At 44.4% G+C, this 22,839-nt stretch overlaps 2 protein-coding genes and 1 long non-coding RNA gene across 4 annotated transcripts; all 3 read right to left on the bottom strand.

Annotated features, from left to right (window-relative positions):
* Positions 1 to 267: 267 nt before the first annotated feature.
* LOC123041724 (homeobox-leucine zipper protein HOX22) lies at positions 268 to 1,568 on the bottom strand. The gene is made up of 2 exons (XM_044464295.1): positions 1,002 to 1,568; positions 268 to 906 (listed from the first exon to the last, which is right to left on the bottom strand). The coding sequence occupies exons 1-2, from the start codon at positions 1,443 to 1,445 to the stop codon at positions 568 to 570; spliced, it is 783 nt and encodes a 260-aa protein (XP_044320230.1). The 5' UTR covers positions 1,446 to 1,568; the 3' UTR covers positions 268 to 567.
* Positions 1,569 to 5,037: 3,469 nt separating this feature from the next.
* On the bottom strand, positions 5,038 to 10,902 carry LOC123046177 (sphingoid long-chain bases kinase 1). Of its 2 annotated transcripts, none has more exons than XM_044469476.1 (9): positions 10,615 to 10,902; positions 9,602 to 10,109; positions 9,156 to 9,512; positions 7,999 to 8,092; positions 7,856 to 7,893; positions 7,626 to 7,772; positions 7,398 to 7,497; positions 5,583 to 6,535; positions 5,038 to 5,386 (listed from the first exon to the last, which is right to left on the bottom strand). In XM_044469476.1, the coding sequence occupies exons 2-9, from the start codon at positions 10,013 to 10,015 to the stop codon at positions 5,237 to 5,239; spliced, it is 2,253 nt and encodes a 750-aa protein (XP_044325411.1). In that variant the 5' UTR covers positions 10,016 to 10,109; positions 10,615 to 10,902; the 3' UTR covers positions 5,038 to 5,236. The 2 variants fall into 2 exon arrangements, with proteins under 2 accessions (XP_044325411.1, XP_044325412.1); XM_044469477.1 differs by having other exon boundaries at positions 9,602 to 10,138; positions 10,615 to 10,882.
* Positions 10,903 to 15,812: 4,910 nt separating this feature from the next.
* On the bottom strand, positions 15,813 to 20,624 carry LOC123046176 (uncharacterized). Its single transcript, XR_006422012.1, has 2 exons — positions 20,159 to 20,624; positions 15,813 to 19,537 (listed from the first exon to the last, which is right to left on the bottom strand). It is a non-coding gene; the product is annotated as an uncharacterized lncRNA (long non-coding RNA).
* Between the last annotated feature and the right edge of the window lie 2,215 nt (positions 20,625 to 22,839).

Here is a 22,839-nt window from a genome sequence, read left to right as displayed (position 1 = left end):
GTACATTCGTTTATTTTGCTTTGTATGTAGTCATTTGTTGTAATATCTAGAAAGACAAATACTACTCCCTCCGTCCGAAAATACTTGTCATCAAAATGGATAAAAAGGATGTATCTAGAACTAAAATACATCTAGATACATCCCCTTTTATTCATTTTGATGACAAGTATTTCCGGACGGAGGGAGTATTTGATAACGGAGGGAGTAACTAACAACATTTTTAGCAGCATCCGAATCACTGATCCCATTGGCTGGGTGGTCGCCTCCATGGTTTATCACTTCGGTCACTTCTCTTGATCCAGGTGCATCACCCTCTATCTTACACGGACCCACCCGACATTGCCGCGTCCCCATTCGCCTCTTCTCACATGTATCCCCAAGACCCCAACCAGATGAGAAATCGAGCACAACATGCACGTACGTGAAGCTACACACACAAGCCGCCTACGTGGTTATTATGTACTCCTTCCGTTTCAAAATAAGTGTCTCAAGTTTGTACTAATTTTAGTATAAATTTATACTAAACTTAAGACATTTTGAGACGGAGGGAGTATACACTACACGGCTTCAAGCCACCGCGTTCCACTCGACGGGCGGCCACGGCCACGGCTCCCACAGCTCGGGCGTGGCGCAGAAGGACTCCGGGAAGACCGCCCCGTCGTAGTGGAGGTGGTCGTCGCACTCCGACTCCACCGACACCGAGACGTCCGCCGGCGTGGCGCACGTCGTCCCGCCGAGCACGCAGCTCTCGGGGGGCTCGACGTCGACGCACCCGGCGACGACGTTCCTCTTGTCGTCGTCCAGCTCCTGCCCGCCTCCGTTGCAGCTGCTGCTGCTGGCGGTGGCGGTCGCCGCGCCACCGCTGCCGCCGTCCCTCTGCCTCAGCCTCTCGCTCAGCTCGTGCAACTGCACACACGTACGTACGTACACTCCAGTTAGCAGCTGGATCAAGTAAGTACAGGGAAGAAGAGATTAAGAATACGTGCGCAGCGATTAGCTACCTGTGCGGCGAGGGCGAGCTTCTCCTGCTTGAGGGACTCGACGCGGGAGTGGAGGGCGTCGTAGTCGGCGCGGAGGGCGGCGAAGTCGTGCTCGAGCTGCTTGGAGCGCCACCGCGCGCGCTTGTTCTGGAACCAGATGGCCACCTGGCGCGGCTGCAGGCCCAGCTCGCGCGCCAGCTCCGCCTTCTCCCGGGGCTCCAGCTTGGCGTGGTGCGCGTGGAACATGGACTCCAGTGACCGTATCTGCTCCTCCGTGAACCGCCGCTTCCTCTCCGCCCCCCTCCCCACGCCGCCCCTCCCCATGAAGCACAGCTGCTCGTCCATGTCCATGTCCATGTCAATGCCCATCATCGGCGCGCACAGCTGCTGCTGCTGCGCCGGCAGCGACGCGGGCGGGGGCATCAGGAACTGGTGCTGCTGCTGGTGTTGCTGGTGGTAATCCATGTCGACGGACCCAGTGGGCCACTGCTCTGCTCCGACCGGTCGCTCCTCTGCTCTGTTGGATCTGGATGGATCCCCTCCCTACGCTATGCCGTCCGTTCCTCTTCCTCTGTCTCTCGGCGCCGGGAGGCCGGTTTTATACCGGCGGACGGCGTTACGTGTCCGCGTTGCGCGAGATGCGAACATGTGGTCTTCGCGATGGCGGATAAAGAAACCTCCCGGGCGGGACCCACGCAGCCTGACACCGCGCAAAGCCGCTTTCGTCCGCCAGGCCAAGTGTCGCGCATCCAGCGGCGCCAGAAGCTGTGCCCACCACGGCGCCCCCATGTCTATCCTCCAGCCTCGAGATCGGCACCCGAAACGTGGCCACGAGTGCAAAGATCTTGCTTCTCCTCCTCCTCCTGCTCATTCAAGTCTTCCTTCCGGCCTACGAATTGCAAATTAAGTCGACCGGACGTGTTCTTTTCGTTTATTTTCTTCTCTGTCTGTCCACTTCTCGCATTTTCATGTACTACGATTCTACGAATCGATCGATCAGCTGCACGAGAAAGGATCAGCAGTACCCCAGTCCTCAGTAGTGTATCATGGGGCTTGCCGGCCAATGGGTGGTGGAAAGGTGTGCGCCTTGGTGTTCCACGGGGAGACGGGGACGGGCCGAGGAGGAACAGGTAGGACCAATGGCCGTGCGCGCCCAGAGGGCCTAGCTCCGTCGGGGGCTGCACGCGTCGCCGTCGCGGCGCCAGGTGTGCGGGGGCTTCCGCCGGAAGGGGCGTCGAGGTGGCGCGCCGCGTTTGTCCCGTTCCCGGGCTGCAACGACCGGGCCGATGCACAGAGCACACTATAGCTAGCGCGTCGCGCCGCGCGCGTTGGCCGGTCTTGTCGCCTGTTGTCCTGGTGCGCTCCACTAGTTTACTCCATCGATCGTTTACCAGGAAGAGACATCATGGTAACTCAGGATAGATAGATACGGTGAAGTGAACGTGATAGGCGAGCACTTGGGGGTGTCAGTGCGGGGAGCAGAGGTTATCCTCGATCGATCGTTTTCCACCCGGAGGCCGGCGATTCGCTGCCCCCGACCTCCCACGATCCAAACGTGCTAGAGCAGATCAGGTAAGTTAAAAGCGGTGACCCGGTGCGACTGAACTGCCTTTATTTGTTGAATGCTAGTGCGCTGGTGGAGTTCTTCCGACTTCGGTAACGGCGGGGGTCAGGTCATTTCGAGCCGCAGTAGCACGATACAAACAAAACCAGGCTAGTATCGATCATTCCAACAGTGCTAGTTTTTTTTTCTGAGAAAAAAGGTAAAAACGCAAACGCTCGCGGAAACGGAAAATGGTACGATCAAGTTTTCGCGGGTAGGGAGGAGATCGAGCCGGCGCGCCGCGCGCGTGTGCGCCCATCTGTGGCGCCCAAGCGGTGCCAAGCTGCTGTGCTATGCACGGGCAGGGTCAGCTGAGTAGCTGTCCGTGGTGACCACCGTGATTAATCGCGGCGATAACTTTACTCGAGTGCGGTAGCAGGCTAGGAGGGAGAGGTGTGCAAGGTACGTAGAAGGCACAGTTATTACACGGACAGGTTAGGCGACCGGCTAGCCCGGCCGGGACCAGGAGGGAGAGGAGGAGGAGAAGGAGAATGGGGCGCGCGCGCGGCGGCGGGGCCACCGCGGACGTCGACGGCCGGCCGGACAGAGGCAGCCACACGTACGCGCGCGAGTGGGCGCCGGGCGGGGGCGGCACACGCGGCGCCGCGCGAGTGGCGAGGGGCCAGAGGCGGGTCGGCGTCGCGCCAGTTTCTTGTGGAGAGATGGAAAGCTTGGCCGCGTGGCCACGGCTTGTTTTCTGCGTCACGCACGCCTTCACTTCCTCCCGAGCTCGTGGATGCCATCTGGTCTACTACAATTTGAATTCCGCATGGTCCTAAGGATCGAGACGGGGGCGGGAAGGAATTCGATCCGTCCGTGTTTCATTTTCGTTCGTATGCATGCATGGTACTGTGCACCCGCTCAAGCTAATGCCTACCTACTCTTTTTTTTTTATATGCATGGTACTGTGCACCTGTATCTACCTACCTCTTTAAGATCAGTCACGTGAAGGAATGAACGATCCTATCCGTAGGCAATTTGAGTCTGAAATCTACATGTTCGTACGGTATTTGTTTCTACTCTCTTCGTTCGGAATTACGAATATATCTAGATGTATTTTAGTTGTAAATACATCATTTTTATCAATTTTTATGACAAGTAATTCCGAACGGACGAAGTACTTGTCATGAGCCAGCAAATGAGGGCATGTACAATAATGCTATCTTAGGAGTGTCACATAGCGTAAATGCCGAGACGAAGAACAAAGTAATTATAAGAAAATGTTTGTCTTCTTTTATTTAAGATTTAAAAGATGATATCTTAGCACAATACGCCTCATCATGGTTTTAAAAATTGTTAGTTATTGAAGACAAGGCTAAGAGATAAACCATTGCAGACATCATTTTATTATCATCTTTAAATTACATGCAAGACTTAAGATAACAATGTCTTAACAACCGTTGTACATGCCCTGATGATATCTGTCACGAGTTTTCATCTGATTCTGTTTCTTCCTGTTCGTGTTTTCCGGGGGCCTAACACGAGATCCTGATAATGCACGTGGCAAAACAAAATATAATATACTACTTAATTTGCGCAACCATATCGCTATACTGGTACATCTTTTTCTTAGTTTATATTTACTTCAAAAGCAAGATAGTCCAACCAAATGGAGAAGGAAAGCACCTTTGCTAAGTAGTAGTAATCGGGCTAAGTTATTCTGCAAAGCGATACCGCTTTGCGTTGCGCTAAATCGCACTAATCAGCGCAATTTTGTAGGTTTTGTCGTAGTTGATTAGTAGGCCCTACCAGATTGCTTGTGGTATCCCCTCTTATTCAATCTTTTAAGTTTGACCTCCGACTACGGTGCACCTTCTCCAATCAGGGAGCCGTTGCGTATTAGAGAACCATATCCGCACACGAGTTTGCTGTCAGGCCTCTGAAAAGCCCTCACAATTTCACACGTTAGTTGGATGTTTTTTCTTAGGCTTTTAGTTTCCCATCCATTGGTACTACTACAGCTGTTCCCAGGTGAGTTCATGTCCAAGACTAATCAGAGTGACAAACATACAAGCAACATGTTTTAAACTTTTGGTTAGTAGTAAAGGATGGTATAAAATGACTATAATCTGAACCTGGTTTAGCTCGCAGACTCAGAATCTCTACTTTGTTGCAAGTGATGTAATCATGTAAAGGTGTTCTGCGAACATAGGAACTGGATTTATCCTAGTCAGGCGCTTGTACAATGCAAAGTACTTTGGGATGCAAAGTACTTAGGGGAGGTGCTCAAAGAGATACTAATTGCATCAATGATGCTTGTTTGTACAGGATAGACCCTTAATTAGGCAATCCTTATGTAGAGATAAGCACCTAAAGAGAACTCGGTTTATTTTACTAAGCACCTTGCATTCTACTCCACAAGGCTTCATGAGAGCAATTCACAGGCTGTGGTCAACAAAGTCCTCTAGGTTGAAGCAGAAAATGCAGCATTAGCAGATGCTAGCAAAAGCAAGATCAAAGAAAAAAGGATGGAGGCATCCCTCTATAATCACTCAAATATACAGAAACGTCACAACATTGTCTGATCGACCAGTCACTCCCACCCTCATTGGCAAGTAAACGATAATATAGACAACTCAAAATCAACTGTTACAAGTGACAACAGATCATACAGCGCCTCAAAAACTCGTGAAGCTCGGCAGACTTGTGGTGCTTAAATAGACTGTTTACATTGCCGGCCAATAAGCCTGCACTGCTCCGGTAGCATGGAACATACTACCTGCCCCTTGACGCGGCAGAGCTCACCATCTATCCCACAGCCATTGTGGGTATTTGCACCAGGTTTAACCTTAACAGATTTCACCTGTCAATGTCGGACCAAACAGTTAAGACCGAGTCAGTGTTGTTACCAGAAGCAAACAATTACTGTGCAAAAGGAAGTAATATTTCTGACAAAATGAACCCCACCCCACCCACGACAACAAATGGAAGCTCTTCAAAAAGCACAAATAGAACATGGCAGAAAAATAATTTGAGCAAGGACAGAAGTTGCATGATACCTTCACATATTCCACATACGGTAAAGAAAGATGGCGACCAAATTGCAGTAGTATGAAAAATCTCAACAGCTTCCATCTCCCCCTTCCGCCAACTAAAAGTAAGTCCAGACTGTTGTCATCATGGCTCGCATTTGGCGCGACAATCTGGGAACTTTGAACTGTTTTGCACGAGTGGTTACATACTAGGACACCAAGAAAGTGCCCCTTCCTGACAACCCATTTCTCATCCAAATTTGGCACAAGTTCCATAGATGTTCCGATTTCTATATCTTCTGGTGGTTCAGGAAGTTCGATAGGATGGTCAGGCTCCCAAGTTGGCTCTGTGTCCCATCTTGGCCCAGTGTCCCACTTTGGTTCATTATCCCAAATAGGTCCTGGATCTGATATTGTCGAGGAAATGTCCTCCTTATCATGCATTGAAGGGGCTGCCCAAGATAACCGTGTATCATTAGAAGCTGTGACACCAACTGAATTTCTATCGGTCCTTGTTTTGGACCTCGTTCTTGGCCAGTATGATGCATGATGCTGTTGAGGGCGTAGGACTTCTTCTGGTTCCGAAACAATGTTGCTTCTGCCCATAGATTGCCGTTTTGCTTTTGGATCAAAACCACGAACATACTCTGACGGTTCACTGCTTGCCGCTGTACCACCTGATGTGTCGAAGTCCCCAAGAGACATCCTACTTGGAGTCATGATAGAGTCAATACTTGAAAAACTGGAAGCTCGTGGAAATCCTTCTCTTTTTGATCGACTGCGCATTACATCTGTATAGACATCAGACAATTCAACCTTGTCTTGTCCTGTACCTTTTCCATGCCCAGCCATGTCCTTGGACAAAGGAAGATATTCTAACTCATAGAAGTAACTTGGTAGACACAAAAATTTGAGTACTCCAGCCACAAAATATCGAAGAGGGCCAAATCTCTTCTGGTATTTCTCAGAAAGTTCAAGGACTGCAGCAAAGTTGACATAGTTTTTCAGCTCAGTAAACTTAATTAGTAATTAAGAACTATACGCAGATCTTGAAACTCATTAAGAATAGATTTCCGAGGACAAAGCTACACCATTTGCTCAGGGAACTTTAGATCGAACGCAAAAGCCAAATTAAAAGTGGGTTATCATATGCTGTTGCTGTTGACGAAGTCCTCCAAATTAAAAATGCGCGACAAAAAACACCTACCAAAGTACTTATGTACTGATATTAAAAATTCAGAATCGGATCCATATTCGACTGTCTGTGGAATCATTATATACTCATACAGTTCGTAAGAAGATGACATTTTAGACATTGACATGGTTATCAATATGCATGTTAGTATAAAATTATAAAAATTTATAGGTAATTGTTAGTATAAAATTATGAAATTTTATATTGTGAAAAGGTTTTCATGAAAATTCTGAAGGTACTATTTTCACCTTACCAATCAAAATATTTGTCTATGTATAGTAGAAAAGTTCGTTGTATGATTGTCATTTACTTTACAGACGGAGAAAGTATGTCATACTACAGTATTACTCTTGTTGTTTTAGACATTGACATGGTCCCCAAAATGCAACTTTGACAACTATTGCACTCTATGTATAAAACCCAACAAAATTGTATATCATGAAAGTAATTATCAAGATAAATTTACGCATAGGATTTTCAAGTATCAATCTAAATCTTAAGAGATGTTGGTAGGCAGAGTTTCTAAAGTTTGACTTTGCAAATGTCCAACAACAAATTTAGGGAACTGTGGAGGAGTATATCAGAAGAAACGTGATAAATACTGAAACAAAATAAATGTAAAAGCTCATTTGCAGTTACCAACTTACCATCACTAACAAAACCATAGTATGAAACAGTTGTGCCGAAATGTATTAGCCCAGATTGGAGCCACTCAACAGCCAATATGTCTAGGGTTGTAAAGCCACCCTGTTACCAAGGGATAGTTATTGTGAGAAAAGTTTAAAAGTGATAAACTAATTTCATAAAAGGTGAAAGTGAGAACATAAGCTGAAATTCCGTTCTTCATGTAAGAAGTTGTGATAAATTTGGCATACCTTAACAATCAACAATGAAGCAGAAATAGGATCTTTAACTCCCAGAACAGTCCAAATAAGTGAGTTGTCAGATCCTGCTGGGATTATTCCGACTGGAATTGACACAGCTTCTGTTCTATCGCTTCTGGTGAGAAGACCGTTGAACACCTGCAAAATTATCAATGTTCAGCTAACATTTAAGTCACTACATGACTACATATAAAATAGTGATATGAACATTATGTGCAAACCTCATTTACTATTCCATCACCGCCAACACAGACAATCCCTACAAAAATGGAATAAAAAAGAAGGTATTAATTAGACCAGCTGCAATGGTTGCCTCTATATTGTGCGTTACCTAAACTACTTAGCCACATGTGTAGAGTTATACCATCAGGGAATGCGCCAAAATCAAAAGTAGACGCAAGAGACTTCGCATGACCAGCGTGAGTAGTTTTAACTACTTCCATGTGAAAACCTGCAAGCTACACCAGATCACAGGAGATTAGTTGCTGGAGGCAAACAATATAAAACCTACATAGTTAAGAATAAGAGTGTCTAATATTTATATATGATAGGAAAAATCCATAAATCAGCGCACCAAATCGCCAATATCCATCATAAACAGGAGCTTAGAAATTTCAGGTTATGCAACTATCTTCTAAATAGTCTAAAGAAAACAAGATTGGCAGTACTCGAGTTAGCTCGTTCCAAAGTGAGTAACTCATGTGAGTTCTACAAGATTACAACAGTCGATTTCATGCTGCCACGGGAGACGAGTTAAAATGCTAATCATATTGCCTAAACATTTTCCCTGTGGAATTTAACAGGGCTATTTGTTCCTGTTCAATTACTGTATTCCTTTCTTTCCACCTTTACTATTACAGGTTGAAATTAATAATAAGAAGCTGAAATACTCCCTTTGTTTTTCCTGTTATTTCAAAATTTCTGTGCCCAAACTTAACCACCAATATGTTTAAGACTACCCTGATTATCTATATGAAAATTACTCCCTCTGTGAACTTTTATAAGATGTTTCATGTCACTACTTTTGTGACCTAAAACGTCTTATAATTTTTTTACAGAGGTAGTACTCCCTCCGTTCCTAAATGCAAGTCTTTTTAGAGATTTCAATACAAACTACATACGGATGTATATAGACATATTTTAGAGTGCAGATTCACTCACTTTGCTTCGTATGTAGTCCCTTATTGGAATCTCTAAAAGGACTTATATTTAGGAACGGAGGGAGTATATCAGTAGATTTTTTGTTAAAGTATTAACATATTATTCTATAATTTATCATATAAACCTATGAATAGTAAGGGTCAAAGTTAAATATTAAGTACACTAAAGGGCCAAGAATATAACAGTACTTAAGAAACAACAGTGGAGAATACTATCATCTTCTTCATGAGATTTCATGAAGCAAATAGAAGTTTCATGAAGCAAGTTTATCACCAGACAGATATATACTGTCGCTTCGAATATTGCTTTTAAAAGCAGTGCAAAAGGTATAAGTTTTAAGGTGAAAACATCAAAAGTTACCTTAAATATAGGTTCTGCTTTTTCATGGAAAACTTTAATTGATCGACCATGTCCAGAACGAGGGTTCAATATAACAAGTATTCTCTGCGGAGTTCTGCATTTGATTGGCGGGTAATCAAATAAAACCCCACCAAGGGGGCCATCTGTGTCTTGCTTAATACTGGATGTTGCAGGATGTGGCAGTACATTAATGTATATGTTCTGTTCTGCAAAGCATGTTACCCACAAAATGGCCTCGTCTAGTGTAGAGGCCATAAACCGGAAGTCCTTCCGAGCTCTATGTGTCTTTCCAAATAGAGAGTTCTTAGCAGGATATGCATGTAAAGTAAAATGTTGGAGACCAGAATTATAAGATACCTGCAAGATACAAACACGTCACACAAAATCACGAGATTGTCAACTGGGCCAAATAACAACTGAAGTGCATCTTGGTCTCTGAAACTTACAGAGATGACATCCTCAAGGCTGAGTACAGTAGAACCCCATATAAGGGCTTTACTTGTGAGTCTTGCATCAGTTGTATCAGCTTTCTTATTTGATGACAAATGACCATCCGCTCCTATACTTTTATTTTTCCTGTCATAAAACAGTTTGCCAGAATAGACTTCGAAACCTACAAAATTGGACCTCTCATCCACCGTATCAGTTCTACGCTCATGGTTTTTACCCTTTTTGGCATCTTTATTGTCAACAGCCACATGCTTTTGCCTCAAAGATCTAGATTTGCCTCTTTTCTCTGGAAATACAGTGGGGGAAGATTGTTGCCCAGCTGACTTTTGAGAACGCCGGCTACTGGAACGGCGGCTGGATTTCTGAGATGAGTTTCTGGATGTTGGATTCTCTAGATCAGTTGCGTCCATCTCTTTGTTTTAAGCAGGACCTTAAGAGCATCGGAACGGGTAAGGAGTTTGATACAGCTTAAGAAGTGTATGGCACATGATGACCCCAGTTGCCCTGTGAAAGGATTGGCATAATTAAATAATCTGCGGCAAAAGAGAGACAGAACACATATAAGTAAGATGCGTATATATAGCTGGCAACTGCTCATTGCTTCCCATGGATCAAAAGCATGTGTTCAGGGCAAATGAGCACATATGAGCTTCATCCCCCAAAGACTGATAGCCACAAAAGGGCAGCTCCTCACTAGTACTGCTGGAATATCTGAAGTGATGATATATTATACCTAATATCTGCTAAACTGTCTAGTACCCTAGAATACCTTTTTGTGGGACTTCAAACAATTCAACTCCTATGGCCGTACAAATTCAGATCTCCACAACTACGTGTGTTACAACACATTTCCAGATGTACACTAAGGTCCCGAATTCGTGGTTCGATACAGAGATATGGGGAACACGACGGGGCGGATCTAGATTGTTTGGAGGGTGTGCACCGGCACGCGAAAGTTTTACAGGATCAGTTCGGGTCAAGTAATCACGGAATGACCAAAAGCTCATACCTCAAAAACCAGTGTCCAGGATTGCGGACGGGGCGGAGACGGCAGCGACGCGGTGAAGTAGGAACGGCGACGGCGATGGCGGCGACGCGCGTCAGCGGCGGGGTTGTTGGGGGGGCACAGTGGTGGTGGACTATAGGTGAGATTGGGTAGGGCAGAGCATGAGAGCAGCGTGGCGGAGGAAGGGATCGGGGAGGAAGAGGAAAGGTACAGGAGAGGGTGGAGAGGAAAAGTCCGTCTAGCTGGGGAGGACTGGAGGAGTGGAGTTTTCTGATGGTTCAAATCGGTGGCTGGCACGATTGGGTGATTTGATGGTAGATGGAGGGTGGGGATTCTGACTGCATCAGAAAATTATTGTGTCAGATGGTGATAAAAACAAGAACTTTGTAGTGCTAGTTTGTAATCCGAAAATACCCAATGAAATCTGGGTCTAGGCGTTGTAATCACGCATTAGTACATTCACGCCTAGGTAGAAATCTGGATCTCGAGCCAATAATCTCTTTGCCCTTTGTTCGAAAAAGAAAAATATTTTTCTTTGCGCTCTTCGTTAGCTTGAGCCTATTGCCTAGGGGAATGGGGAATTTGATGAGGGCACGCGCAAGTATTCCACGATTTAAAGACATCGCCGCTGGTAATTCAATTTTAGGTTTGGTATTACGACCCTTTGTGTCGATTAGGTATATAATGGAGAGTCGAGCACTACCCTCAATGCCATAAATATCTTTTGACGTGTAATTTTTATCCTAACTGCTTCGGTGTTTGAACTCGTTGTTACCATAATTGCCCGTTTCCTCTTACGGGTCGTCGTCATTCTTCTTTGTCGTGTAGCAGTACTCTCACCATATGACTAGGAGCCCCGTTCCTCCTCCCCCGCACGTCTCGCACAGGTCGCTTGTATGAATAGTATGCCATTTTTGAGCCAGACCGGTGCAATACCGTGGTAGCACACCATTTTTTGCAATGTGATGAAAAAAGGTAGAAATTTTGATGCGGTGCAAACAATAGTAAAAGGTCTCCAATAAAGGGAACCCCTCGAGACTACCGCCACCACTACTCGCTTCCTCGTCGTAGCCCCTGCCGCTGTCTCTTTGTTTGTTGTGTAGTGGCCTTCATTTACACTCCACTGGGGTAAAAACCACCCCTGACAGAGATAATTTCATTAGCAGCACTCTCTATGACCATGTCACTTCATCATCATCGCTCTTTTTCATCACTCCCATGGGCAATGACCACCTTCCGGCGACAAAATTGTGCTTCTTTTTGTGCATGCTCGACGAGGCAGAGCCTTTCTCGTCTTCTTTTCACTCTGTCCTGAGCAATGCCCACCCTTCATGTGAGTGTTGGATGGCACAGTATTGGTAATGGCACAACTCTTCGATGTGACTACCCGTAGTTTGCCCCGGCCGGTGGTTCCGGAGTTGTCTTGATGGAACTCTCATGTATCCTTTAAAGTTTGCCTCGTTGATGTCTTATGGCATGTTGTGCCACCTCGACGGCCTCATTTATGTTGATAGTGGCGCCCTCTATGTGGTTATGATGTAACTTGTTCTGCATCAAACAACCACCTACACCTATCTGATGTTTAAGAGGTGTTCTTTGTGTTGTGTTTTAATTATGTCTTGGTGTTTTTCTTCTTGTGTACTTGTCTCTGCAGGATGTGTGTGCCCCCACGGTTGTTTAGGTTTTCGATCCAGATTTCCTTATAAACTGGATCTTTGAGTCCTGGCTCCTCTCCTAAGTACAGGTGAAAGGACGACATGAGGTCATACCTATATCATGTGAGGAGATCAATAAACTAATTAATCATCTTAGTAATGTTGTTAGCAATTTATGTTCAGTATGTGTTTCTTTAATTATCTAATACTACATCACCCTTGTTACTATGTTTTATACAAATCGAATACAACTGCACCAGACAACCGTAAAATTTAAGTAATCAGGTTTCAGAGGTTATTTGCTATCAAGATTACCTTGGGTCTCAAGTGCACAATTAATAAACTATTTGACCCGGCGGATGGGGATTAAAGATCTACTACAACATAGAGTATTCTATCGACAACATGGCACAAACTGCGATCGCTGAATCATGTTGCATCGTGCTTATTATAAGTTGGTCCATACGAGAATTTGAGGAAAAAGGATTCTTTTTAAAACCTGTTTGAGTAACCATTGTACCATTAATTTCATCTGTGTTTTTTTATATAAAGGATACTCCCTCTGCTTATTCTATTTTACAGAGAGGGAGTAATATCAATTGGGAATGTAAGTTTCGTCTCATAAGCTGCAGAACAGAAGATAAGTTTCATTTGTAATTTTCTTTATGTTTTCTAGAGCTGGCATTGGCTGACATCTTACATTCTTAAGAAGTTGATCCCCACTTCTACCAATTCTCCCAACATGCACACTGTCCACATCAGCTTTATGCCACATCAGCGTCCACATGAGCCTTAACATGCATGTGACGCCATGCCATCCAGTCGTTACCACCTCAGCAAATAGATATTTTCTTTATTAATAAAATGTCTGATTTAGTGTGCAATCGTGCATAGCTCCTCTTCCATCTTCTGTAACCAACGATACGCATGGTCTTCCATCTTCCATAATTGACGTGTCTTCTTATCCTCAACTCCCCCGTTTGGTCTGCACATCTCCTCACTCCATTCTAAACCTTGAACAACCTCCATCAGCCATCCACGCCTCCCAAGCCACCGTCAATCTCTTCCTCCGTGCTGCCCAAGATGGCGGCATCCTCTTCATGCGCCCTTCTCCCATCGACGTAAGTGTGGCCGCCTCGCTGCAACCCCATGGTACAACACGCCTACGTACACCGTGTAGAGGCCTCTGCTACATACACTCCATCTAAGTTCTGGATGACTGGATCCCCCTCCCCCCAGATGATTTCCAGGGAATGCAGTTTCTCATTCGATTCTTATAATCCCTCTATTTATATCCCCCCAAAACATTCGGTTCATTCCTTACCTTTAGTGTTGTTGTTTGGGATGGCCCAGTGCACCTGCCTCTCTTTGATTTAGATGCAGGCCGGCAGTTCTTACTCCGTTCAATCCGATGAGGTAAGCACGCATGTTTTCTTCTGTGTTTGAGCTTTCAGACCCTAATGTTGCATCCATTTCCTTCTCCTTCCTTTATTTTTGTTCTCCATGATGGTCCCATCTAGCCGCCTCTCTTGATTCATGTTCAACCTTCCGATTGTCGGCAATCCGTCACTGATGCTAGCTTCTTGCTGCATTTGTATTCTTTTACGTACACAGACTAACTCTATGCATTTTATGATGAGATAATTCGTTGTAGATTTCTTACGGCTAATGTAGCTACTTCGTAATTATCTCTATACTACACTACTATCGGATGTTGTAGCAATAACATGGTTTGTTTGTTTATGCTTGCAGGTATACAGTCCAGTCTACACTTTCTGTCATATTTTACCCAAATCAATATGACCTCACACACCAATGGACTGCTATAGAATCATAATCTCACATGCGAATGATTGACATTTTTTTTTCTCTAATCTTGATTGGGGCTAATCTTTATAACTGCAAAACTTTGATCACTTTCAGGTTTGCTGCTTCAACTTCTCACACCTGTAATTTGTTTTAATTTGTAAATTGTTTTAATTTCCAAACGCATCATTCATCAATTATGTAACACTGATGTAGAGATTGGCTTCGATATTATCTCTGTACTATCCTATGATCGGGGTGTTCTAGCAATAAAAAGATTTATTCGTTTGTACTTGCATGTATACAATGCGCTCTATGCATTTTTATATTAATCCCAATCAATACGACACACAAAACACTGACCCTGATAACCTCTCTGCCCTTGAATCAGGATCTCAAATACGACCGACAAAAGATTAATCTTGATCATTGAAAAAATTCAGTCACTTTTAGGCAGGTACTTAACTTAGGTCACTGCAGGTTGGGTTATTAATACATGTTTATTTTTGATATACCAATAGTTCACTGCAGGTTGGGTTATCTGTTTGTGAACTTTTATTTTTATTTTTGTTCAGACGATGTTTTCTCAATGCTAGCAGAACTCCATAGATTATATATCTTCAGAGTATTGTTTTTGCACAAAAAAATATATATCTTAAGAGCCCATTGCGAGCTGTTAACTCCACAGAAAATGCTAGCTGCCAATAAAAATTCTTTAGCGATCAACAGTGTGATCAATAGTATGCACAATCGCACCATACATAATTGCTGAGATGCCGAATGCTTTATCTTTTCTATTTCCATCATCTGCACTCCAGGATGCATGCCTCTGAAATCCTCACATCACTCTCCATTAGTTCTGCCAAAAAGGCACACAACAGATACATGCACGCAATGAATCCGCTCAAGGATTCTACAAAACGAGAAGTATGTGTAACTATCACAAGGAAATCTCAGGGTGAAGACTGCAGTAACCAACTGCCGCACGAACATCACATTATCACTGTTGTCTACATAAAAAAAAGGTGAATGACACATGACCACAGATTTATTTGTTAATAAACAACAGATTTATTCTACATATAACCACATTTGTAAATATATTGTTCCAAGTACTTGGATTCAATATAACTTTTGTTACTATACAACTTTTGGTACTATACACTTCGTAAATCTTCCCTCAACTGAAGCCAGGTGTAATTTGCACTGCTAACATACTACGGTTCTCTATGAATATTTTGGTATTTTAATCTTTGAATCGTTAACGCATTGATTCTCTAAAATTAGTCCACAAATACCCGCAACAACACGCATGTAATCATCTAGTTTCTATTATGTTTTTTACATAATTTTACTTATATAATTTAATACATATACTATAGAACAATTGTTAAGGTCCAGAACTTAAAAAAAAACAAAAGATAAGTTTATCTGCAAACTGATTAAAATAAGCAAACAGCCAAACCATTACCAAATGGAGCCGTGGTTGCACAACTTTGCCTATTCGCGGAGGCCCACTGGAAATTTCAGATAGCCGACAGAAGTACCTGGTACAAGTTCTCAGATTAAACCCATTTCGTCATCGCAAAGGTTCAACACATGTCTTGCCTGGAATCAGTCCAACTTGCCTTGCTTGCTTTAGTTTTAGTCTAACAAGGTGTTCGCCATGTCGTCTCGACGTTGGCAGATGTGACTTGTGTGCCCTTGAAAGGCAAGGAAAAGAATATTCGCCTCGTTTCAAACTTGGAATGCAATTAAAAATGGTGAGCTTTGAACTTTTTTTTTTGTTCTTGCTGGGTGGGCAGCACACCAGCCAGTATATCTTGCTGTGAATATCATGGGGGAGCAACTAGTATAAAAGCTGAGCTTATGGTAGAAGAATAGAAAAAAGAAACATGGGCTGTTGGATTGAATATGGACGGCACAGATTGGAGTGGAGGCATTTCAGACAACTTATTGTACATTTCACGAAAACCCCCCTACTGCCAGCCAGATGTAAAACATGACTTTTGCAGTAAGAACCCCAACTTTCTCATATCCAATCATTTTATCCCAATTTCAAATCCTCACATCGTTGATGCCCAAATTGTACAGTAGTCGCTTGTACTAGATCACTGATTATGCAAGAAAACTTTATATGGTTAAGCCAATCTGTTCCTAGTTCATCCCATGCTGGACCACCCCAAACACAAATATGAGAGTACATGTCAAGCACAGATAATGGACCAATCCATCACAAGCACAGGGAGGAGCTGAAAGTAAAAATGCTTTATCCTTCATTACACTGAAGTTGTTATTCTGATTGATTCCATTGGACAGCAAGTATTACTTTAAAAAATGCATGGTTAAAACGTAAAAGGAACACTTTTCTGGAGCACTGATATGACATTGCAATCCCAGCACTTTCTTATTGCTGCCCATGAATTTTGGTTCTAAAAAAAGGAAAATTGAAACTCTAACAGCAACAAACAAATAAATATATTACGACGGCACAAAGGCAAGTCCGCACACAGATCCAAAGCAAAAAACATGAGTCAAATACATGGAAGAGAACCATTTTCTGCTCTTGTATGTAGAGACTAGAGATTCTAAAAAAGATCTTGCTTCAATCAAAATTTTCACACAAGTTCAGGGCGTTACAAGTTTTTCTATGGAGAATCAGCGAGGGTTTAACAGCAAGTAGAATTCTTTACCTCCTTAAGACCCCGATTGTAGGCCTTGTATACGCCTGTAAATACTTTACCGGTGTATTTTATTATCCCATAGAAGCAACTAGATCATCGATGGCGCGCGTTGCCGCACCCGTCTATTTTGACAACTAAATAATATAATATTTGTAAATATACAGAGCCATGGACACACGATGAAAAAAAACTTTGCAAAAACTCGATCGTGGCATTACTTAGTTATCGGACAATAAGATTTTTGCAAGAAAGTAATGTGGTATTAGATGAGAGCTGGGATTTGTGTTGTGTCAAGTGGACTTGGAAGTTGATTCAGTTGGACTTACTGGTCGTGCCTTAATATAGACTCTTGATGGATATTTGACAAATGTACTGCAAGGCAGTTTTTGCAATGTACACAATCCTAATTTATTACCTACTTATGTTGGAACTATTTGTTGGCAGAGGACACATGAGTTTTATTGATTTTGGATGGATTTATGGCGTCAGTCAGTTCAAAAGTAGTCAGTATACAAATTGGCTTGTTATGAAAACATACACAACAATCTAGTATTACTATAAGAAACTGCCAATTAAATCAGCAGTAGGAAACAAACATGTACATGAAGTTTGACAAACTTTCAATGTTGACTTTAACTTTTATGCATGACACACCAATTAAATCCTCGCTGGTTTATACACAGGACATCCATCTTCAACAGCAAAAAGAAAGAAAGAAATCTGCTCGATTCTTGAGTGCAGCATTACATCCGCGGACGAAGATTCCTAATGCGGGAATTTAATTAGGTAGGGAATCAAATAGCACTGAGATGTACCATACAAGGAGCCATGTGGATATGTAGTAATAAGATCTTTCATTTATTAAGAGCAACCTGACTGAATGCTACTCTAAATAAGTTACAAACTGGAAGCTCCATATGGTAAGTGAAGAGCCTGTCCAAAATAGGTCATCATCGAAAAGGGGTCGACTTGCACAAAACAAAAGAAGGAAAGCTCACAGTTATGAGAGAATATTCTGATAGCAGGTACTATCATGTGCAAGATGGACAATACAATCAGAAACTCAGAATTTAATCAAACAAGTACTATCACGTGTCACATACTGGACACAGGATGGCGTAAGGCACCATATGAGGCTAAATTTTACATATAAGACTAACACATATACATATGAGGCTAAATTCCCCTTTAAAAAACTACATATAAGTGTATGCATTGTAGATGCTGTAGCTATTCTCACCCATGGTGACATTTCATAGAATTTTCGGTTGTACCTGAATCAGTTCTGAAGCTATTTTAGGTCTAAATGTCAATATAGTAAGACTTATAAGAGAGTTCCCACCAGCTTTATGTTCACCAGCACAATCAATATTTTCCTTTCATAAGTCATAACCTGAATAACTGCATGATTCATCAGGTAACCAATACAGTGAAAAAACTAAGTGCATGGTAATAGCAAATAGTAGTTGTAGTACTTGTTAACCGATCCACCAATTGCTACCAAAACTTAAAATCAACCTGAACCTGAAGAGATTTAAAGCGGCAGAGGGGAAGATAATAATTTTCAGATATAAAATGGCCTCATCTATTCTCTGTAACTGTGAAGTCCCAAAAATCAGAATCGACCGTGCCGAACAAGTACCAAACACTTGGCAGGCCCTAATGGAAATACTCTCTCAAGAGATTATCAGAAAGCGCATGAAGAGAAATCTCAAACAGGGGAGAAGACAGAAGGTTGCCAAATCAACATGGACAGTCCTGCACAAGATGAAGCTCGAGATAATGAACGAAAACCCATAGTGAGAAGGACACATGGGTGGTGGAGGAGCTGCTTGGTTCTGCTGCTGGAACAACGGGGGAGCATGAGGCCACGAAGCATATATTTACAAGCGCACGAACGACGACAGGTGTAGGCTGCCAAAGCAATAACATACATCCACTAATCAACGCCGTGAGTGGCGCACATCAACCGCTATGAAGGCTTCCAGGAACTACCGGCAGATCGGACGTCGATCTAAGTCTGCCGTGCCGTTTCGCATGTTTCTACCGCTTCGGTTGCCGAGGTGTGCGAGGAGATCCGCTTTGGTCGGTGACTCTCGCGTCGCCTCTCTGGCATTGTCGCTCCGCCTTGGCCGGCCGATCAGGAAGGCTATCTGCCGTTCGCTCGATCGATCTCTCTTTGGATCGTTTTTTTTTCTCATGGCTGAAGTGTGATCGGATTACTGATTTGCTTGGTGGGCTTTGTCCGATGCTAGGCCTGCAAGCCATTTTTCTGTCATACCCCGCAACCGAGAGGGCCCAGTTAATTAGAGAACGCGGATTTTGTTCCAGGAATAGCGGCCCATAGAATATCCAGCCCAGTTGTGGGAAGTGTTTTCACCGAAAAGTCAATCCAACGGCCAAAAAACGTCTAGGGGATGGATCGGGCGGTTCAGAATGGTGAGGGCGTGAGAAGCCTCCTAGAGTGCACAGTTATAATGTCTTTAAATAGAAGCAACCAGTATTTTACCGGTGATATTTTCAGATTGTCGACCGCTGTGGTCAAGCCGTCATTCAGGAGTCGCGTCTTCGAGTGCCCGCGCTCTCCGCCTGATTCAGTTTGCATGCCACCTGCTCTCCCCGCCTTAACCTGATGGTCGGCGGGAGCTCCGGCCATGCACCGCCAAGCAGTGCGGTGCACCCACATCAGGGACCTGCAGAGACGGTGTCAATCCTGCAGTCAGTGTCGCCGATGCCTCGTCCCATTGCCCGTGGCTTCGTCCAGCGACGCGTCCGCTCGTACTGTCGATCGTTAGAGAGAGATGAATGTCATGCGAGAAACGACGGCCAGAGCAGTGTTTTCAAAACCGCAGAATATAGGTGTATTTAACAAAACCGGTGTAAAAAACTACGACCTGAAACGACTAACCAATCACGTGATTAAAGGCCGCCCATTTTATTTTACGGATGTATACCTTACCAGTGTACTGGGCAGAAAAACTACGTTCCAATCAGTCTCTAAAGCACACGAGAGTTGTATAGGTCCGCTGTTTCAACCAGAGATAGAAAATGTGAATGGGAGATGAATTCTAATTAAGCTTGATGTGATTCTGAGTCTTCTAAAAGGGGTTGTGGTTGCCAGTCATGTGAAACAGATAGATATGCTACTTCTTGAACATATCACAGTACAAATATGAGCTATGATGACACTTGTTGACAATGTGCAATGTTCAGACCATGTGTTTTTGGATATCATACAACAACAAACAACATGCTTTGCTTAAACAATAATGAAACCAGTCAAAGCCATACAAGTTGTTCACTGGTAAATAAAGTACTAAGCAGCACATGAGAGGGGAGAAGCCATTAGAGAGAAATCTGTAGGAGGGAGAGGGGCAGGGGAGTTGGAGAAACGGTGCTGACCTTGATGCTGAGCCTGCGAGGCGAAGAAGGCGAGCAGATCGAGCACCACCAGCTTGCCTACGGTGAGATACTGCTGGATCTAGACTGCCGGGGAGGACGCGACCGTGGAGACACCACCGTCCACTCGACCACTACCAGCTTGGCTCCGGAAAGGTACACATGTGCATCTGAGCGGGTGGGGAGCCCGTGGTCATCGGGGTGGAGGAGACCGGCGGCGGCGGCCCGGCCAGTCCCTGACGAGGATGTGCAGCGCGTCGTCGGGATGCGCGGTAGATGGAGCCAAGAGACCTGGAAGCCGGAGTGGGAGGGGGAGGACCGGAGGAGGCAGGGAGCAACTGCCCAGGGAGTAGTCGTCGTCCACCAGGTAAGCACCAGATCTGTGCAGCCGCCACCGTCGACGAGCGATAGGGGAACAGGACTGCAGGAGAACTATACGGAGATCAGTCGTTTGAAGACGAAGGACCTGAAGCGGATTAGTGGGGAGCAAAGGGACATTTTTGCACAAAATCATATGCTTATGAGTACAGACCCCCTCCGCTCCGATCTGTTCCATACGTCCCAAATCCAACGGTCCAGAATCATTTTTCTAACTTTGCACCTGATGTGCAGATTCTATACTAGTCGCTCCCATATCATGGACAATGTCATTCCGGTCTTGTTTAGTGTATACAGCTAGAGCAACTCTAGCACACCCCGCATCCTGCCCCGTCCCGTAAAAAATTTTGGGGGGCGCGGCAAAATTTCGGCCCTAACCCGTGTATTCGCGGGTTTCCCCCTCGCCGTTGCGGTGCCCTGCATATAAGCGGAAGCGGTTGGTAGGGGGACATTTCAGCCTGTGCTTTTCCCCCACCAACCACCTCCCCTCTCCCCCCTCGCGCCGCCGCCACCCCGCCGCCCAAGATTCCGGCGAAAGCAGTCGGCAGGAGCTCGCCGAAAGGCCGCCGCACGCACGAGGCATCCCCTCCCCCGCCCTGCGCCGGCGGGCCGCCGGATTTGCGGATCTGCGGACCTTCATCGCGTGGCCGCCGATGGCTGCGCCAAGCGATGGAGTGGTCCGGGAGCATCTCCCGCAGCCCCGGCAAGGGCGCATCACCGCATGCAGGGACGGTTTCGTCCTCCCGGTGCCGCCGACGATTTGCGGCCATGGATTCGTCCGACCGTCTACCAGGCTCGGCGCTCGCACATCGGCTCTGTGGCTCGCCGTTGCCGCTCATACAGTACGACGACTACACGCAGACAATGCTGCGGCTTACTTCAGCCACGCCGAAGCACCCCAGATGGGTGTTCTTCAAATGCGAAAACGACGGGGTGCGTGCACTTGCGGTAGCTCATTTTGATAGCTCATTCTTTGGTTCAATTGCGGATCCTCATTCCGAACATGGCCATTCTTTTGTGTAGGAAGATGGATGATCATTTTGATTTTGGGAAGGCCCAGTGGCGAATCTAGGAAAAAAATGAAGGGTAGGCTAAAGTCAACAGTGAGAAAACTAAGCTCTTTTTAAAAACAAATGATGTCCCAACCTTGTTGTCAAAATAAGCTCAGAATTTCCCATATTACTATTTAAAACATGTAGTATTAACAAGATTTTTTCTAGGATTTTTGAAAAAATATATGAAATTTTGAACCAAAATTTGAATTTATCTCCCAGAATAATTGTTATATCCCCATCTTGTTGTCCATACAAGTTGGAGGAGGGATTACAACCACAATAGTTAAGGGAAGACTATCTGGGTTCAAATTAGCTGGGATAGGTTTAGATTTAGTGCGAGGAGTGCATGCATGCATACTCATTTTTGTACACTTCTTTTTTTTGCAAATAAGTTTCATTGGACACTAAATTAGTTAACAATACATGAACTAGTGATTACAGTAGATAGTGGTTGGGCATTCGTGCGTGGTGCCTGTTTGGTGTGCGTGTGCGGCGTTGTGTGTTTGCTAGTACTACTTAATACTTAATAGTATTTGGAGGGTAAGCTTGAGCCTGTTTAAGCCCTGTTAGTAGACTCGCCACTAGGAAGGACAATACATTGATTTATTGATAGAAAGAAACTTAATAGATGTTGGCGCACTCCTTAGTAGAATAGAAGACAATGATGCGGCTGCATGTTCAACTAGAGTGGAAGCAATGTCTACTTCTTCCGAACCAAAGATGAAGAATGAAGAATGCAAGATCAAGAATCCGCAGATCAACAATGAGTGCATGAAGAAGATATTGCTTCAACTAGTGGGAGCAGTTATGGAAGTTGGAATCTTCTAAAATGCATACTTGTGGTTCTTCTTTTCTTTGGTCTTGCTGTTCTAGCAAAGATTTGGTGATGTTTTATGTATCCAATGTTGTTGAAAAAGCAAAGAAATGCATTATGTTGGATCAAATCAAAGTGCAAATTTAGGTTTTTCGGGCCAGAAGGAGCTGCGCCAGATCAGACCCCGCAAAACCGACCCCTAAAAAAGCATATTCGTGGAATATGCTTTTTTACGGGTCGGCTTTGCGGGGTCTGCATCCGCGGCCATGCGCGCCGGCCCGCAAAGGTGAAGGAAATATGCCCTAGAGGCAATAATAAAGTTATTATTTATTTCCTTAATTCATGATAAATGTTAATTATTCATGCTAGAATTGTATTAACCATAAACTTAGTACATGTGTGAATACATAGACAAAACATATAGTCCCTAGTATGCC

The sequence above is a fragment of the Triticum aestivum genome, chromosome 2B (genome assembly GCF_018294505.1).
Source record: "Triticum aestivum cultivar Chinese Spring chromosome 2B, IWGSC CS RefSeq v2.1, whole genome shotgun sequence".
Classification (NCBI taxonomy): domain Eukaryota; kingdom Viridiplantae; phylum Streptophyta; class Magnoliopsida; order Poales; family Poaceae; genus Triticum; species Triticum aestivum.
The sequence above is the reverse complement of the archived record's forward strand: the minus strand, read 5'-3'. Positions and strand labels throughout refer to the sequence as shown.

Bases quoted from the DNA above. Each gene is read 5' to 3' on its own strand.
- LOC123041724 (XM_044464295.1), bottom strand. From the start codon at position 1,445: ATGGATTACCACCAGCAACACCAGCAGCAGCACCAGTTCCTGATGCCC. The intron at 907-1,001 runs GTAGCTAATCGC...ACGTGTGTGCAG, and splicing joins AGCTCGCCCTCGCCGCACAG to TTGCACGAGCTGAGCGAGAG.
- LOC123046177 (XM_044469476.1), bottom strand. From the start codon at position 10,015: ATGGACGCAACTGATCTAGAGAATCCAACATCCAGAAACTCATCTCAG. The intron at 7,894-7,998 runs GTATAACTCTAC...CCATTTTTGTAG, and splicing joins TTTTGGCGCATTCCCTGATG to GGATTGTCTGTGTTGGCGGT. The intron at 7,773-7,855 runs GTTTGCACATAA...ATAATTTTGCAG, and splicing joins GTGATGGAATAGTAAATGAG to GTGTTCAACGGTCTTCTCAC.